General features: G+C 32.3%; 1 protein-coding gene across 4 annotated transcripts in view; it reads left to right on the top strand.

Moving 5' to 3' along the window:
* The window catches only part of LOC148949905 (glycerol kinase-like), a 126,812-nt gene that overhangs the window by 86,029 nt on the left and 20,854 nt on the right, over positions 1 to 19,929 (top strand). For 3 of the 4 annotated variants that reach the window (XM_089091992.1, XM_089091991.1, XM_089091990.1), the window contains exons 10-12: positions 530 to 735; positions 2,043 to 2,186; positions 8,061 to 8,150. In XM_089091992.1, the coding sequence (XP_088948118.1) occupies positions 530 to 735; positions 2,043 to 2,186; positions 8,061 to 8,150 (440 nt within the window). Of the gene's footprint in view, positions 1 to 529; positions 736 to 2,042; positions 2,187 to 8,060; positions 8,151 to 14,899; positions 15,013 to 19,929 lie in introns of those variants that run through there. The other variant, XM_089091993.1, reaches the window with a different exon arrangement.

Below are 19,929 nucleotides of genomic sequence, written 5' to 3'. Positions count from 1 at the left end.
TGTCTTCCCGTGTTAAATCGCCGAAGATCCAACTCAAATAAGTTTCCAATTCTCTTTGGTCGAGACTACCCTAGTTTCGATAAACCCCAATAATTGAGGAAATTTGGGTGGGTGATCGTTCTTCTGAGATTAATTGAAACACGAGAGAAGTAGTTAACCCGGTCTTTTATACATTTAAGGCCAAGTTAATATTAAAGACAGTATTATCAACATTCCAGTTTGAGAGAAAGAGAGAGAGAGAAAGAAAGAGACAGAGTTCGTTTTGAGAGATGTTACTCAGGCTTTGAGCTCTGTTGGTTGGTTGGGCACTTTCAACCCTCCATGTGAAAGATTGATTGCTGAGTATGTTTTCATTCATAATATTCTGTATTTACTGTCCACTTTTAATCGCCGAAGCACCGACGAATTTCCCATTTTCTTTGGGCTGAATTACTATTTGACATCTGGTCACATAGACTTTCTCGCACAGTTTTCCCCTTTTTTGTTGCTATGCTCTTGTTTAATTTTGCTCTTTCCGCTCTGATTTCAGAACCATTTGCGGGCTAACTCACTATTCAACATCTGCTCACATAGCTCGGGCTACTCTTGAAGCTGTTTGCTACCAAACAAGGGATGTACTCTTAGCCATCAATTCAGATTGTGGACAGGAGCCAACTTGTTTGCAAGTTGACGGCGGCATGGCAGCTAATAATCTCCTCCTTCAGATACAAGCTGATATCCTCGGAATACCTGTCAGTAAGTGCCTGCTCTGTTATTATCCATTCAATATTATAATTATTGTTCAATTTGTGGATAATAATATTGAAAAATTATTTTAAATATTGTTCAAATATTATTAATATTATTATTCAATTAATATTGTTATATCATATAATATTATTCACATTATGTTATAATCCTCACGTCAGCGATATTTATATCATGAAGCTGGGTTAAGTTTATCAAAACAACCATTTGCTCGTGCCTCCCCCCCCCCCCCCGAAGAAAAGAAATGACATTTTTGCGATTTTTACTATACTTTCGTATTCTTTTTACGTGTAATTCCGCTTATTTCTATATTTTGTTAAACACGAATTCAGATTATGGATAGAAGCCAGCTTGTTTTGCAAGTTGATGGAGGCATGGTGGCTATCTAATCACTTCAAATACGGGACGGCATTCTTTAAATAAAAAATTATGAAATGTGGGAGGGGACAGGATCTAGAGTTCCCCTCCCTTGTTTTCTTTATTAACTATATTTTGAGGCATAACCCTTAGTTGTATGAAATACGGGAGGGGACAGGGTCCAGAGTTCTCCTCCCTTAATGTCTCTTTAGCTACATTTTGAGGCATAAACTTTGGATCTGCGAATAATTTTCTAACTCTGACACTAATTCTTTATATGATTCTCAACAAACTAGCTGTATAAAGTTTTCCGAAATTAGTGAAATTTTTGAAAAAGTGTGGAATTAATATTAAAATAAAAAATCTTGTCAAGGTAAGGAGTTGGATTTCGCTTTTAAGCTGGAGAGACTCACTCTAGCTGCCAATCTGTTTTTTTTTTTTTTTTTTTTTTTTTTTGAGTAAACCATTTTCCTTTTGAGTTGAAATATTTTTAAACTTAATTTAGTCTTATTAAACTTAATCAAATTAATTATTAATTAAGTTGAATAAATAATAATAAAATAACTATTTAAATCCATTTATTGATGTTGAATTTTTAAGTAACATAATTGTATTTTTTGGTTGAAATTAACTATTTTAATAATGAAATTAGTTTCATCAGAAATTTAATGAAAATTCGAATATTAGTAAATTTATGCGATTAGCGGGATAATTCCTCATTATGCAATGCACAAAATAATAGTAAAAAAAAAAATCTCAACATTTTCAAAGTAGGGGAAACACTTGACAGCATTAGTTTGAAGAAATATTCTACAAAGAAGCTTTCCTAAATTGGTTTTTATTCCCCTGGGATGTTTTCTATTATTTTTTTTTTTTTTTTTTTTTTTTTTTTTTTTTTTTATACTGACTTTTCCATTAATCGAGACCTGTGCTTTTAGTTCGCCCGTCGATGTGCGAGACATCCGCTCTGGGTGCCGCCACGGCAGCTGGTTTGGCAGAAGGCATTAATGTATGGCAACTCGATGTTGAAAATAGCGCCAATTTAGTGACTGAGACATTCCAACCATCTATTCTAGAAGAAGGTGAGTTTTTATCAGCTGAAGCTCAGCTTAGCAAACCGTGTTATATTCTTGTATTTTTTTTTATTATGGTACCTTTGGGGTATTAATGTACTCCAGAGAATACTTCGGAGCATTCTTAATGAATTTTTGTAACTACTGCAGTGGACAATTTAGCTTGGATAGCTTGCAAAAGAGACAAAATTAAAAAATAGCCTACGGGTCCCAAAAAAAGCGAATAGTTTCTTACCCCTTTGGTGGGTAGAGTTGTACAAGGTAGACAGATGAGTTTCATATCAACTAAAGCTTAGCCAGTAAACCATTGTTTTTTTTTTCAATTTTGGGTTTCTGAAGTATTGCTCTTGACTCGTTGACTTTCTGTAATTGCTACGATGAAAGAAAAATCTGGCTTCGATAACTTGCAGAAGAGGCAAAATTTAGAATAAAAAAAAAATGCCAATGAGTATCTGTGGGGTATCAATGGATCCCAAAACAAGAAAGGTATATATATTAAATTAATAAAAAATTCAAAAATCGATAAAAAAAATTGAGTATATCAGTTTGACCAAAAATTTATCACTGTGACCATTGAGCTTACTAAGCCAAATTGTCCTCCCATCGTAGCAATTGTAAACACTCAATAAGAATTCTCCAGAGGCAGACAATTCCAAAAATTGAAAAAAAAATTGAATTTCTGTGACCATAATTTCTCAGTCAGACTTGACCGGGCTCGGTGCCATAGTTGCCACAGTTTGATACTAAATTTTGGCATCAAAGTGGCAAAGCTCTATGACGGTAGGGTACTCTGAAATACTCAATCTATGAATTAACTGCTCAAATTCGAAAATTTTTCTATATGGCGAAGTTTTAAAATTAGTCTGTTTGTTAGTGTAGATGGTATGCACGTGTAGTAATTTGTCTTGGAAAGTAAAAAGTTAGTACCCCTGAGAGAAGAGGAAATTGGACTAAATAATAGTAAATAAATAAAATAAAAGGACGTCGTACAGCCCAACTAGACTATTTGGCTCAAATACACGAATTTTGTAAATTTTCAAACGGTTTTCGAATAACTTTTTAAGGAGGAGTGTTTAGGGGTAAAGAAAGTTATTTTTCGGGTATTCGGGTATCTGCAGGGGAATATTTTTGAAGGCAAGGGAGCCGTGAGTACACATGAATTTGCGCGTGTTTTTTCGGATAATTTTCTATGGAATGGTGCTCAATTTACAACTTTAGTATTTCATATGACTCAACTTTGTATGCATATGACTCAACTTTATATGCATAAGACTCAACTTTAGTATGCATATGACTCAACTCTAGTATGCATATGACTCAACTTCTTGTTTAGCTTCAACAAGTGTAAAAGTAAATACTAATCTGGCAAACACAAAAATTATCCACAAATATTTCTTAAATGAATGAAATTAAATGAAATGAATTTCTTAAAATGAATGAAATTAAATGAAATGAATTTCTTAAAATGAAATTATTTTTCGGGTATTCGGGTATCTGCAGGGGAATATTTTTGAAGGCAAGGGAGCCGTGGGTACACATGAATTTGCGCATGTTTTTTCGGATAATTTTCTATGGAATGGTGCTCAATTTACAACTTTAGTATTCATATGACTCAACTTTATATGCATATGACTCAACTTAGTATACATATGACTCAACTCTAGTATGCATATGACTCAACTTCTTGTTTAGCTTAAACAAGTGTAAAAGTAAATACTAATCTGGCAAACACAAAAATTATCCACAAATATTTCTTAAATGAATGAAATTAAATGAAATGAATTTCTTAAAATGAAATTATTTTTCGGGTATTCGGGTATCTGCAGGGGAATATTTTTGAAGGCAAGGGAGCCGTGGGTACACATGAATTTGCGCATGTTTTTTCGGATAATTTTCTATGGAATGGTGCTCAATTTACAACTTTAGTATTTCATATGACTCAACTTTGTATGCATATGACTCAACTTTATATGCATATGACTCAACTTTATATGCATAAGACTCAACTTTAGTATGCATATGACTCAACTCTAGTATACATATGACTCAACTTCTTGTTTAGCTTAAACAAGTGTAAAAGTAAATACTAATCTGGCAAACACAAAAATTATCCACAAATATTTCTTAAATGAATGAAATTAAATGAAATGAATTTCTTAAAATGAATGAAATTAAATGAAATGAATTTCTTAAAATGAAATTATTTTTCGGGTATTCGGGTATCTGCAGGGGAATATTTTTGAAGGCAAGGGAGCCGTGGGTACACATGAATTTGCGCATGTTTTTTCGGATAATTTTCTATGGAATGGTGCTCAATTTACAACTTTAGTATTCATATGACTCAACTTTATATGCATATGACTCAACTTAGTATATATATGACTCAACTCTAGTATGCATATGACTCAACTTCTTGTTTAGCTTAAACAAGTGTAAAAGTAAATACTAATCTGGCAAACACAAAAATTATCCACAAATATTTCTTAAATGAATGAAATTAAATGAAATGAATTTCTTAAAATGAAATTATTTTTCGGGTATTCGGGTATCTGCAGGGGAATATTTTTGAAGGCAAGGGAGCCGTGGGTACACATGAATTTGCGCATTTTTTTCGGATAATTTTCTATGGAATGGTGCTCAATTTACAACTTTAGTATTTCATATGACTCAACTTTGTATGCATATGACTCAACTTTATATGCATATGACTCAACTTTATATGCATAAGACTCAACTTTAGTATGCATATGACTCAACTCTAGTATACATATGACTCAGCTTCGTGTTTAGCTCAAACAAGTGTAAAAGTAAATACTAATCTGTAATACACAAAAATTATCCACAAATATTTCTTAAATGAATGAAATTAAATGAAATGAATTTCTTAAATGAAATTATTTTTCGGGTATTCTGGTATCTGCAGGGGAATATTTTTGAAGGCAAGGGAGCCGTGAGTACACAGGAATTTTCGTGTGTATTTTCGGATAATTTTCTATGGAATGGTGCTCAATTTACAACTTTAGTATTCATGTGACTCAACTTTATATGCATATGACTCAACTTAGTATACATATGACTCAACTCTAGTATGCATATGACTCAACTTTGTGTTTAGCTCAAACAAGTGTAAAAGTAAATACTAATCTGCAAAACACAAAAATTATCCACAAATATTTCTTAAATGAATACATCTGTATTCAAATTTTACTGCTACTTAATATCCTTCAGAATCGTAAAGCAGAAAAAAAAACACATTTTTGTTTATATGAAGATTATGGTGGTATTCCAAGCACCAGATGAATAATCCGAAGAAAAACTGCTAGAAGCCGAAAGGAGTCTATTGTGGATTCCAGGTGTTGTTTTTCAGAAGAAGAAGAAGACTTTTTGATTATTTTGTGAAGCGCTATAAACTCAACAAGTTTCTCCGACCAGGTTTTGTTTTGTTGGGAAAATTCTCTAACAATTATTAGCAAGGCCTTATCCAGGGGGGGGTGGATTACCCGGTGTGCCCCCCCCCCCTCCCCCGAAATTTTTGACCGACTCGAAAATAAGTCGAAAATTAGTAAAACATAGGTAAAAATCAGTAAAATTAGTCGAAAACTGAGTCAAAAATTAGTAACCCCCCCCCCCCAAAAAAAAGTTAAAAATTAGTAAAAAAACCCCCTGAACAAAAATCCTGGATACGGCCCTGATTATTAGTAATAATTTTCTGTTCGCTTGTAGACAAGGAATATTTGTTAGGGCGTCAAGTATCACAAAGGTGATATTTGGATGGACTGTTTTATGTGACTAATTCTGAAGTTAAAATGTATTTGTGTTAAATAAACTTTTTTTATGTCATGAATTCTTACAAATAAAATATATAAAAATTTGTTTTTTAAGATCGTACAAAATCTGTTTTTTTCGGCTTTGGTGATACTGAATTTTAGTTATAATTCCTCTACAATAGTTTCTACAATAATTGTGGATAGTTAAATTATTGTAAATGTTATCTACAGTTGTAGGTGTTGTAATTATTGTAGAAGTTATCTTAAAATAATTCTCGCCGTTTTGTAATAAGGCTAAGTAAATACTGAATAATATTTGTTTAGCATAATTCAGTCTATATGTGAAATAGATAATTTTATTTGTCTCTGACTGAATAAATACTTTCAACATGACGCATTTGATCAAATTCGTCCAAAATTGACGCGAAAAAGGGATAATAACTTAAATAAATTTAGGTAAAGAAGATATTCCCTAATGCTACAAATAATAGTCTGTGGCAGATTTTTTTTTTTTTTTTTTTTTTTTTTTTTTTTTTGCACCAACCTAATCCTCAGCTTAGACTTACCTCGTTTCTGCATCAAATCAGGACTTTTTTAATTTTTTATCTGGTTCAGGACTTAGCTCGTTTTAAAAATGTATGTAATCACGCCCTCGTTTTACACGTTTTTACATGCCGCACCCAAAGGGCGTATCTGACACTATCCGTGCATAGGATGGAGTAGATATCCTTCCACTGCAAGGTTTTACAGAATCACATGCTCAAAAATCCTTTTAAGTCTTAACAAGTGCCTTTTTGGAAATAGTATGAAGTTGTGCACATTTTAGGAATTATTATCTCGCCCGCTGCTTTTATGTACGCCCTTGTTTGACATTTGTTTGTTTTTGACATAGAATAATAGAATAATTTCAGAATAGTTAATTTCAGAATAATTCTATTATTACTAATTACAGAATAATTAAAAATAATAGAATAGAATAATATTACAGAATAACAGAATAATACAGAATAATCTTTGACATAAATATTTGCTCGACAGAATATTTGTTTTGTTTTTGACATAAATATTTGTTTGTTACAGAATAATAGAATAATTTCAGAATAATTAATTTCAGAATAATTCTATTATTATTAATTACAGAATAATTAATAATAATAGAATAGAATAATAATAGAATAATGTTTCAGAATAATACAGAATAATTTTTGACATAAATATTTGCTCGACAGAATATTTGTTTGTTTTTTTGCCTAAATAGAATAATTTCAGAATAATTCTATTATTACTAATTACAGAATAGGTAATAACAATAGAATAGAATAATATTACTGAATAACAGAATAATACAGAATAATCTTCGACATAAATATTTGCTCGACAGAATATTTGTTTGTTTTTGACATAAGTGTTTGTTTGTTACAGAATAATTTCAGAATAATTCTATTATTATTAATTACAGAATATTTAATAATAATAGAGTAATGTTACAGAATGCTACAGAATAATTTTTGACATAAATATTTGCTCGACAGAATATTTGTTTGTTTTTGCCTAAATATTTGTTTGTTACAGAATAATAGAATAATTTCAGAATGATTAATTTCAGAATAATTCTATTATTACTAATTACAGAATAATTAATAATAATAGACTAGAATATTGTTACAGAATAATACAGAATAATTTTTGACATAAATGTTTGCTTGACAGAATATTTGTTTGTTTTTGATATAAGAACCTTAACAACCTTGTGTTTGATGTTAATCTTATTCATCAAACACAATTGATCCTTCTTAGCACATAGAAAGGTGAACAGGGATAAACTCTTCTAAAGATTTTTCTTGCATAAAACTTGAAAGGGTAATGTCCAGGGGTGTCAATGTACGAAAATGTAGGGGGAAGGGCCAAACGTATTTTTCAAATTTTTGAGTGGGCAATTTTTTTTCACTGAGTTTTTTTTTTTTATGAAAATACCCAACCTCCTCCCGGACGCGCCTAGTATTGCCAAACGCTTTAATTTTATTATGATCTTGTAGCCTTTTATGTCGATTCAGTTATTGAATCTATATAGGTATATTAACTTTGTTTATTTTTAATGAACCTTCTTTTATTATAGATCGGGCCCGAAGATACAATAAATGGCACGAAGCAATAAAACGGAGTCTTGGCTGGGTGCCATCTATTGATACTCCTGTTTCAAAACCAGGTCAGTGAAGGAAATTCCTTCCTATCCTCTTGCTAGCCATCCCTTCTTGTAAGGGAGTCAAATATCCCAGTGATTCAAAACCGGTGCCTTTTTATTTTTAAACATGTGTTTTGGAAATGCTAGTCAGATTTGGTATCCCATTTAGTTTCATTTAAATGTCTGAATCTCTCTCTTTAACGTATTTTTAATCGTCAAAGAGTTTGGGCAAAGTTAAATTAATTTCAATTATTTTTATTATAAAAAAATATCTTAGTACGTATCTTTTGTATCGATTTAGTATTGCATCATTATTATTTAGATCGATTAGATCTAATTGGATCGAATCGTAATATATTAATTAAATCGATTATCAGATCGACATCTTATATCTTAGTAATAGTATATCTTCGTATTAGATCGATATTGTACGTACTAGTGATGTATCATCAAAATTGTAGTGCCTTTTAAGAATTTTTTACTTTTTTGAAGTTTTATAGTTACAACAGTTTTCCAAATTGGAATGCGGTCTTTTTCTTGTTTTTATGCTCAAGGTGCTTTCACTATCCTCGCATTTTTATTGATTTTCCCTAATCACCTTCCGCCCCCCCCCCCTCCAAAAAAAATCAAGAAAAAAAATGGGTTTTCCAAAATCTCCCAGAAAAATAACGTTTAACGAAATTAGCGATTTTTCTCTCGCGTGTTTTGTGTATTTACGAACGAGATTTACGAACGACGGGGAGATTTTGGAGAGTCAAATTATCTTTTGGTGAAATTTAGGGAAATATAAAAAAATACGGGGTCGTAGAAATACTACATGCATTATTAATTTCTAGCCGAAAATTTGCCCATATGAGAAAATGAAATTTATTTTTGCTGATGTCCTTCTGTATCTTAACATCCTAAACAAACATGTGGCTATATATAAAGATGTCCCATGAGATATTATACAAAATATTTAATATCTGATCACTATTATCGGAACAAAGTTAAAGCATGTTTATCATGAGATTATCAATTTTCTGTTTTATTCTATTCACTCGTCAGCTAAATCATCTATTTAATAATTGATTATTGATATTCAATTACTTCGTCAGTTATTTTATCGTCACTATTCATTGGTCAGTTCTCTGTAATAAAGCCGGTCCCTCATAATATGTATTGCCAATATGCTTAATAATGTTCAAAATTAGCATAAATATTTCATATTTTGGTATTCAAGTAATACATTATCCGGTGTTAATTCAACCTATTGCTTATTTTTTTTGTGACCAAGAAAGTCGAAACGTATCGTCAAGCTTCCAGGACGTTTAAGTTAAATTACTGTATTTTTTGGACAATAAGATTGCTCAGTTTGAAGTTGGTGCTACGAAAATTAATGATATTTTCAGAATTGATTTTTGGAAAGGATTGTGGATCCTAAATTTCAAGCTGTCGATGGAAAATTATTATCAACAGTAAAGCGATTAATTTTTTTTGGCTAAATGTATCACTGCAAAATCGTAGAAGGGGTGTTTACCCTTAATGGATTTCTAACCTCACCCCCCCCCCCAAAAAAAAAAAATCCTTTTTCAAGGACCAGTTTTGAAAGATTCCCTGTGTCAAAATCTTTTTAAATATATGTTGTTGGAATATAATAATAGGAATAAGGGGAACAAAACATTTTCTCCCCTATTCCTACTCTTAAAATACCTACTGCTCCTTATTTCTCCTAATTAGATATATTTGGATCCCATAATGGTTTCTTTTTGCCTTAGTCAATCCTATTGAAAGTCTTAATTTATAAACCATCTTCGTTTGAGCTGTGCACAGGGTCTAAATTGAGCTAAGAATTATAAGATATATAATTGATGTTGTAGCCATTGGTCGTAATTAACGTTTTCTCAAATTTTTTGTGTTCTTCTCCTTTCACTGGAATCAGGCACGGAGGCTTGATTTTACAAATTGATAGGTGAGTTTATATTCGTCGCCTCCTGCAAACGGTAAGAGTGGGGTTATAGAGGAGAAACATTTTGAGCAAAAACGTTAGTTGCGACCTTTTAACCATAAGGTAACATGGTTGCATAAATTTTTTTATTAGCAATCAAAATTCCTCCTGGAAAGATATGTTTTGATTTCAAAAGCCATTTTACATTCAAAGCTATATTAGATTTTCGTTGGGGAGGGGGTACCAAATTTTTTAGACTCAATATAACCTCTCGTGTTATGCAAGTAATTTAATTTTAGATAACTTGATAGATTTGGTTTGCCCCTTCCCCCTAAAAATTAACAAATATAATCATGTTTCTGATTGTATCCCAGTGTAGTTAGAGGCTATTAGATTTGATTTTGCTTAGTTTTATTTTTCTTTTGTATTCTGGTAGAATTTGTAAAATTGATAATTTCGCCTCATTGTTGTTGTATTAGATATTTGTTGGGTTGTTTCTTAGTTGTCTTTCAATAAAATACGTAATTATAAGTATATCTCGTTGTTTTGACAGTAGTGGTGATGGCCTATTTTCTTTATTTTTTCGTATTTTTTTGCATAGTGTCATTAGCAACAAATGGGTTTAATCCTTGGACTTATTTTAAAAACTACATATATATTTATTTCATTAAGTATATAATCAATACTATTACTTATTCCTATATAATTAATTATATAACTTTGTTACTGCATAATGTTAACTATATATTTTAAAAATATGTAATTATTTTTAATTTCATAATTATAGACTAAAGATCATAAAACCTTGTGACTAGAATGAAGGATTTTAGTGGGATTAGTGTCATTTGATTATTGTTATCAAATTAAGAAAAAAGATCTTCGGAATATATTCTTAAGATATGCGACCATAACTGACTCCCTCACTTTCAACTATCAGAGTGGCCATATCTCATTACAGGCAATCTAACGGTCCTATGTCAATTTTAAATTCTTGGTCAACATGCCTGAGACTCTAGGCAGGCATGCCTTTCCAAAAACTAACAAACAAGTATGTGTCCAATAAGAGAGTCATGCTTACTCCCGCGATTTACCCCTGCCGCAGCCATTTAAGTATTTGCCTCTCAATTGCTTGGACTATCTGTTTCGGCTTTTCTCTTTCTATAATTAGCCATGTCTTGATGCAACCTACTGCAAGATACTTGATAACTTTAGTTCAAAATCAACGCTTTTTTGAGGTGGTTGCGCATTGAATTTTTCAAATTGGTACTGTTTTTGAAGGGGAAAATTGTTCATTCGGCGCATTTTCAAAAAAAGGAGCCTTCAGCGCATTTTCACTTTTGAGCGGTGCAACTTTAGACCATGCAACTGACAACACTGTCGACTGTGATTCTCTAACTCTTGGTCCACACAGTTGTTCACACTGGAACAATATTTGTTTTAAATGGCAATTTAATTGCTAATTTAAGCAACTTTGGTTGCTTTTGTTCTACAATTTATTGAGTTGAAAAACAGGCTTTTATTGGGTTACTAGGCACTTTTCTACGCAACAGCAATATAATTGTAACTTATTGTTTATATTTTTTCTGAACAGCAGTGACTATTATAGAAGATAATATCATAACTTTCCCTTACTTTCGGCTACAATTCTCTAAGGCCAGAGATTTCACGCATTTACGCATGAAAATGCGGTTCACAAAACGGTAACATTGACAGAAATCTGTTCCGTATCATATTCGTTCTTGTTTCAATTCAAAAGACACCAAATATGGTTGACAAACCGTCATTTCGGGAAGACCTCTGTCGTATAATCTTCAGGCTTGTTTAAATCCAGAAGGATCCTCGAAATACGCTTCACAAGTTATCATTTCGATGTCAGTCCCATATCGTCTTCAGGCTTGTTTAAACTCAAAATGCTCCTCAAAGTGTAGTTCACAGGTTATCCTTCCGACGGAACCTTTACTGTATCATATTCAGGCTTGTTTGAATTCAAAATAGTCCTCAAAGTACGGTTCACAGGCCAACATTCCTACGGAACCAGTGCCACATGTTCTTCAGGCTTGTTTGAACTCAAAAAGATCCTTAAGGTGTGGTTCACAGGCCTACATTCCGACGGAACCTGTACAATAGAATCGTCAGGCTTATGTGAACTCAAAAGGCTCCTCAAAGGGCGGTTCACAGGCTATCACTCCGATGGAACCTGTACCATATCATCTTCAAGCTTGTTTGAATTCGAAAGACTCCTCAGAGTACGGTTCACAGGCCAAAAATCCTATGGAACAAGTACCATATTATCTTCAGCCTTGTTTGGACTTAAAAGGCTCCTCAAAGTACAGTTCACAGGTTATCATTCCGACGGAACCTTTACTGTATCATATTCAGGCTTGTTTGAATTCAAAATAGTCCTCAAAGTACGGTTCACAGGCCAACATTCCTACGGAACCAGGGCCACATGTTCTTCAGGCTTGTTTGAACTCAAGAAGATCCTTAAGGTGTGGTTCACAGGCCTACATTCCGACGGAACCTGTACAATAGAATCGTCAGGCTTATGTGAACTCAATAGGCTCCTCAAAGTGCGGTTCACAGGCCATCACTCCGATGGAACCTGTACCATATCATCTTCAAGCTTGTTTGAATTCAAAAGACTCCTCAAAGTACGGTTCACAGGCCAACAATCCTATGGAACAAGTACCATATTATCTTCAGGCGTGTTCGAACTCAAAAGGCTCCTCAAAATGTGCTATTCACAGGCTATCATTCCGACGGAACTTGAACCGTATTATCTTCAGGCTTGTTTGAATTCAAAAGACTCTTCTAAATACGGTTCAAAAGGAATAGTTTCGATGAGTCGTGTTACATCACCTTGAGGCTCATATGGATCAAGATATTCCTCAAAAGCCTGACTACTCATAGCTAAGGTGGAGCTCAAACACAATTTTAACCTAAAACAGCATATAATTGCAATGAGAATTAATATGATTTACGCTCCCAATATTATTGTCAAAATATTTTCAGTGCTAGCTCAATATTCCAATATTTAGTTCGTTGGAGGAAATACGGAAATTGCATCTTAGCAATATACAAAGTTTTTTGCAGTATTCTTTTAAAAAGCTTTGTCAGCTTAATTCTGTAAGGGCCACTCTAACGAAAACAAAAACAATTCTTTGTATGATGGTTTCTGCTCAACTGCACTTAATTTGGCCGCTTAGATATGCCTACAAATTGGAGTTTTTCTAAATATGCCTACAAATTGGAGTTTTTCTAAATATGCCTACAAATTGGTTTGATACTGAATCTCACTTTGAAACTTAGTCGGTTTGAAGCTTGTATATTCAAGCAAAAAATTGGTGACGAAAAATGTACATAATTTAGGATCAATACCCTGAGATCTTAGGGGTATGGGGTTGAACTACTTATTCGCAATGCGGAAATACACGCTTCAATGAAAACAAGTGAAATAGGTTCACGACTGTTCTGAAAGAAAATATGACGGTTTCAGATTATGGAGGGGGTGGAGGTTTAGTACTAAACCGTGTTTCATTCTTCTTGTTTGATGTTTGGAGACACCAATGCGTACTATATATGTATACTCCAGGTCATGCATTAGCTGGTATCAAACTCCGAATTATCAAAAAGAGATACCTGTGTCCGATACGAAAACACACTTTTTAGTGTTTATAGCACGTTTGACCCTTTCTGGCCAGAGAACGTTAAGAAGGGTGTGGGCGTTGGGAGGGGGACTCGGGTGTTCATTTTCAGTTATTTAATGTATTTGATGTGGTACGTGATGAGGATTACAGTGACATCTTGGCTAATACTTGAATATAAATTTCCATGGGCTGCCTATTTGATGTGACAGAAGTTGAGGGGGCTCAATGTATTCCCTTTTAATAAAGAAATGGTACAACTAAATCCAAGTTATTTTCCAAACTGGCAGTAGGATGACTTTCAAACATAGCATACATCTTCCCTCAGGTATTGTGAAATGGTATCCCTGTATAGCAGGGACTCAATAATATCTTAGCTGAATTATTTATTCATTGTTTAGTCTGCTTGATCTTCCATTCATAGAGATTAAGCATTTGTCGGACTCTAATACTTGTCAGCATCTCTTGGGTTATCGACGTTTATCGGAATGCATATGAAAGGAGGAGAATTAGTTACCAATAGTAACCCATTAGGTTTGGAATCTATGCCATTTCGGCCCCGGAATATCGTAATCTTATTAAAAGCTAGACTATCTTTTTAGGCAAAATAGAATAGGCAAAAATAGACTTTTTAGGCAAAAATAGAATTAGGCAAAACAATAAGCCTCTATCCTGGAAAATTATATAACGACAAAACACGCTCAGAAGTTAAAAAAGTTTCACAAAGGGCAATTACATCAAATTTACTATTCACATTATCAATTAACTGGAGGATTTCATAATACGTTGAAGTTGCATGGCAATTCCAATGCCACAGGTAAAACGACCTTGCGTTTCTTGCAAGCATCCGAATGCTTAGGCAAAAATGCTTAAAAAACGACCTTGCGTTCGCCAAAAATAGAATTTTGGCGTCCTTATTGATATTTATTTTCTTATTTAAGTATTGTTCATGATTTGGCTAACAAAAAGCTGCTGTTTGGAGTTGGCTTCTTTCAGCACTTTTTATCCGTTTTACATGTTTTTATTTGTTTTATTTATTTATTTTATCACAAAAACCTATAAACTATTCATAACCTTTTTTTGAAACATCGTTTTAAGGCAAAAAAGTTTCTAATTTCTTTTTCTTATATTCGGTTAATACAACAATTCCGTTAATATACTTTACAAAGACCATTAACTTCAATTTTCGCCTTTTTCCCCAGATTCTGGATGCCAACTTCTATCTTCACTGCCAGGGTCGTGGTATATTGTAACCTCACTAGCACTTTGGATGATATCGACGGTGGCTGCTTCCCAGTGAACGGTTTCACGGTCGGTTCTCTAGTCCCTAATCCTCATCCCGGTTATTTTATTGTTTCGTATGAATGATTTAAGTCTTTTTTTAATTAAATCTTTTTGTTAACACTGTGGCTTAGTATCTTGAACTTCCTCCTTTCAACTTCAGGATGGTTTAAGTCTTTTAATTAAACCTTTTTGTTAACACTGTGGCTAAGTATCTTGAACTTCCTCCTTTCAACTTTGGGATGATTTAAGTTCTTTTTTAATTAAACCTTTTTGTTAACACTCTGGCTTAGTATCTTGAACTTCCTCCTCAGCTTCAGGATGATTTGAGTCTTTTGATTAAACCTTTTTGTTAACACTGTGGCTTTAGTATCTTGAACTTCCTCCTTTCAGCTTCAGGATTATTTAAGTCTTTTAATTAAACCTTTTTGTTAAAACTGTGGCTTAGTATCTTGAACTTCCTCCTTTCAATTTCACTATGATTGAAGTCTTTTAATTAAACCTTTTTGTTAACACTGTGGCTTAGTATCTTGAACTTCCTCCTTTCAATTTCTCTATGATTGAAGTATTTTAATTAAACCTTTTTCGTGGATTAGTATCTTGAACTTCCTCCTTTCAACTTCAGGATGATTTAAGTCTTTTATAATTAAACCTTTTTGTTAACACTGTGGCTTAGTATCTTGAACTTCCTCCTTTCAACTTTGGGATGATTTAAGTCTTTTTTAATTAATTCTTTTTGTTTACACTGTGGCTTAGTATCTTGAACTTCCTCCTTTCAACTTCAGGATGATTTAAGTCTTTTAATTAAACCTTTTTGTTAACACTGTGGCTTAGTATCTTGAACTTCCTCCTTTCAATTTCACTATGATTGAAGTCTTTTAATTAAACCTTTTTGTTAACACTGTGGCTTAGTATCTTGAACTTCCTCCTTTCAATTTCACTATGATTGAAGTATTTTAATTAAACCTTTTTCGTGGATTAGTATCTTGAAATTCCTCCTTTCAACTTCAGTATGATTTAAGTCTTTTATAATTAAACCTTTTTGTTAACACTGTGGCTTAGTATCTTGAACTTCCTCCTTTCAACTTTGGGATGATTTAAGTCTTTTTTAATTAATTCTTTTTGTTAACACTGTGGCTTTAGTATCTTGAACTTCCTCCTTTCAGCTTCAGGATGATTTAAGTCTTTTAATTAAACCTTTTTGTTAACACTGTGGCTTTAGTATCTTGAACTTCCTCCTTTCAACTTCAGGATGGTTTAAGTCTTTTAATTAAACCTTTTTGTTAACACTGTGGCTTAGTATCTTGAACTTCCTCCTTTCAATTTCACTATGATTGAAGTCTTTTAATTAAACCTTTTTGTTAACACTGTGGCTTAGTATCTTGAACTTACTCCTCAGCTTCAGGATGATTTGAGTCTTTTGATTAAACCTTTTTGTTAACACTGTGGCTTTAGTATATTGAACTTCCTCCTTTCAACTTCAGGATGGTTTAAGTCTTTTAATTAAACCTTTTTGTTAACACTGTGGCTTAGTATCTTGAACTTCCTCCTTTCAATTTCACTATGATTGAAGTCTTTTAATTAAACCTTTTTGTTAACACTGTGGCTTAGTATATTGAACTTCCTTCTTTCAACTTCAGTATGATTTAAGTCTTTTATAATTAAACCTTTTTGTTAACACTCTGGCTTAGTATCTTGAACTTCCTCCTCAGCTTCAGGATGATTTGAGTCTTTTGATTAAACCTTTTTGTTAACACTGTGGCTTTAGTATCTTGAACTTCCTCCTTTCAAATTAAGTATGGTTTAATTCTTTTAATTAAACCTTTTTGTTAACACTGTGGCGTAGTATCTTTAACTTCCTCCTTTCAATTTCACTATGATTGAAGTCTTTTAATTAAACCTTTTTGTTAACACTGTGGCTTAGTATCTTGAACTTCCTCCTTTCAATTTCTCTATGATTGAAGTCTTTTAATTAAACCTTTTTCGTGGAATAGTATCTTGAACTTCCTCCTTTCAACTTCAGTATGATTTAAGTCTTTTATAATTAAACCTTTTTGTTAACACTGTGGCTTAGTATCTTGAACTTCCTCCTTTCAACTTTGGGATGATTTAAGTCTTTTTTAATTAATTCTTTTTGTTAACACTGTGGCTTTAGTATCTTGAACTTCCTCCTTTCAGCTTCAGGATGATTTAATTCTTTTAATTAAACCTTTTTGTTAACACTGTGGCTTAGTATCTTGAACTTCCTCCTTTCAATTTCACTATGATTGAAGTCTTTTAATTAAAACTTTTTGTTAACACTGTGGCTTAGTATCTTGAACTTCCTCCTTTCAATTTCACTATGATTGAAGTCTTTTAATTAAACCTTTTTCGTGGATTAGTATCTTGAACTTCCTCCTTTCAACTTCAGGATGATTTAAGTCTTTTAATTAAACCTTTTTGTTAACACTGTGGCTTAGTATCTTGAACTTCCTCCTTTCAATTTCACTATGATTGAAGTCTTTTAATTAAACCTTTTTGTTAACACTGTGGCTTAGTATCTTGAACTTCCTCCTTTCAATTTCACTATGATTGAAGTCTTTTAATTAAACCTTTTTCGTGGATTAGTATCTTGAACTTCCTCCTTTCAACTTCAGTATGATTTAAGTCTTTTATAATTAAACATTTTTGTTAACACTGTGGCTTAGTATCTTGAACTTCCTCCTTTCAAATTTGGGATGATTTAAGTCTTTTTTAATTAATTCTTTTTGTTAACACTGTGGCTTTAGTATCTTGAACTTCCTCCTCAGCTTCAGGATGATTTGAGTCTTTTGATTAAACCTTTTTGTTAACACTGTGGCTTTAGTATCTTGAACTTCCTCCTTTCAACTTCAGGATGGTTTAAGTCTTTTAATTAAAACTTTTTGTTAACACTGTGGCTTAGTATCTTGAACGTCCTCCTTTCAAGTTCACTATGATTGAAGTCTTTTAATTAAACCTTTTTGTTAACACTGTGGCTTAGTATCTTGAACTTCCTCCTCAGCTTCAGGATGATTTGAGTCTTTTGATTAAACCTTTTTGTTAACACTGTGGCTTTAGTATCTAGAACTTCCTCCTTTCAGCTTCAGGATGATTTAAGTCTTTTAATTAAACCTTTTTGTTAACACTGTGGCTTAGTATCTTGAACTTCCTTCTTTCAACTTCAGTATGATTTAAGTCTTTTATAATTAAACCTTTTTGTTAACACTCTGGCTTAGTATCTTGAACTTCCTCCTCAGCTTCAGGATGATTTGAGTCTTTTGATTAAACCTTTTTGTTAACACTGTGGCTTTAGTATCTTGAACTTCCTAATTTAAGATTCAGTATGATTTAAGTCTTTTAATTAAAACTTTTTGTTAAAACTGTGTCTTAGTATCTTTAACTTACTCCTTTCAATTTCACTATGATTGAATTATTTTAATTAAACCTTTTTGTTAACACTGTGGCTTAGTATCTTGAACTTCCTCCTTTCAATTTCTCTATGATTGAAGTCTTTTAATTAAACCATTTTCGTTGATTAGTATCTTGAACTTCCTCCTTTCAAATTCAGTATGATTTAAGTCTTTTATAATTAAACCTTTTTGTTAACACTGTGGCTTAGTATCTTGAACTTCCTCCTTTCAACTTTGGGATGATTTAAGTCTTTTTTAATTAATTCTTTTTGTTAACACTGTGGCTTTAGTATCTTGAACTTCCTCCTTTCAGCTTCATTATGATTTTAGTCTTTTAATTAAACCTTTTTGTTAACACTGTGTCTTAGTATCTTGAACTTCCTCCTTTCAATTTCACTATGATTGAAGTCTTTTAATTAAAACTTTTTTTTAAAACTGTTTCTTATTATCTTGAACTTACTCCTTTCAATTTATCTATGATTGAAGTCTTTTAATTAAAACTTTTTCGTGGATTAGTATCTTTAACTTCCTCCTTTCAACTTCAGGATGATTTAAGTCTTTTATAATTAAACCTTTTTGTTAACACTGTGGCTTAGTATCTTGAACTTCCTCCTTTCAACTTTGGGATGATTTAAGTCTTTTTTAATTAATTCTTTTTGTTTACACTGTGGCTTAGTATCTTGAACTTCCTCCTTTCAACTTCAGGATGAGTTCAAAGTGTTGTTGAAGAATAGTTGAGATGTCAATTAAATTGGTCAACCACTTATTTATTGGGTAATTGTCTCAAATGGGTTTGTACTTGAATTAATTAATTATAAAACGTCTTTATTATCTCAACTACCAACATGGGATTTAATTATTAAATAGATGAAAATGGGCATTTCATCTTCGAATCGTAAGCATTAGTTAGTAAAATTACTAATTATTTGATTAGAAAAGAGTTAGTTTACCTATCTGTGCAAGTAAATGAAAATGATGAGAATGTTTAAAACAAATGCAAAAAGAGTTTTGGCAAAACTAATCAAGATTAGAACCCAACAAATTTTTTTCTGTATGCTATTATCAAAAAGCGGTTGCAGACATTTGCTTCTAAAAAAATAAAATCAAAAGATGTTCTTAAATTGAAAAAATTACGAACAAGTTCAATAAATAATTGCTTGTCAAAATAAAATAAGAATAATTTGGATATCAGTGTGGTCAAAACCGCAAGACATATTTGATACCAGGTGCATAAACATGGAGCTTTTGCGTATACCTAAAAAATTTTCTAATTTAGAAATATTTATTTTCTATGCTAATTAATGTATCTACACTCCACAAAATGCAATCGAAAAAACCATTAAAAAAACAACAACAACAAAAAACAGAAAAAAACAGCAATACTTAAGGCTGGCTTACTGTATTTTTTTTTGAATTTTTTTTTAAACATGGCAGATTTTTTTATTATTCGGATATTTTTGGTGTCCTAGGTGTACGCTAGCACCCCTTCCACCCCACCCTCCCAGTCTTGGTTTTAAAAGGTGCGGTCTTTGTATTTCAAA

This window comes from Artemia sp. Qi Xiang Cuo, chromosome 7 (genome assembly GCF_049724085.1).
Source record: "Artemia sp. Qi Xiang Cuo chromosome 7, ASM4972408v1, whole genome shotgun sequence".
In the NCBI taxonomy this organism is placed as follows: domain Eukaryota; kingdom Metazoa; phylum Arthropoda; class Branchiopoda; order Anostraca; family Artemiidae; genus Artemia; species Artemia sp. Qi Xiang Cuo.
The sequence above is the reverse complement of the archived record's forward strand: the minus strand, read 5'-3'. Positions and strand labels throughout refer to the sequence as shown.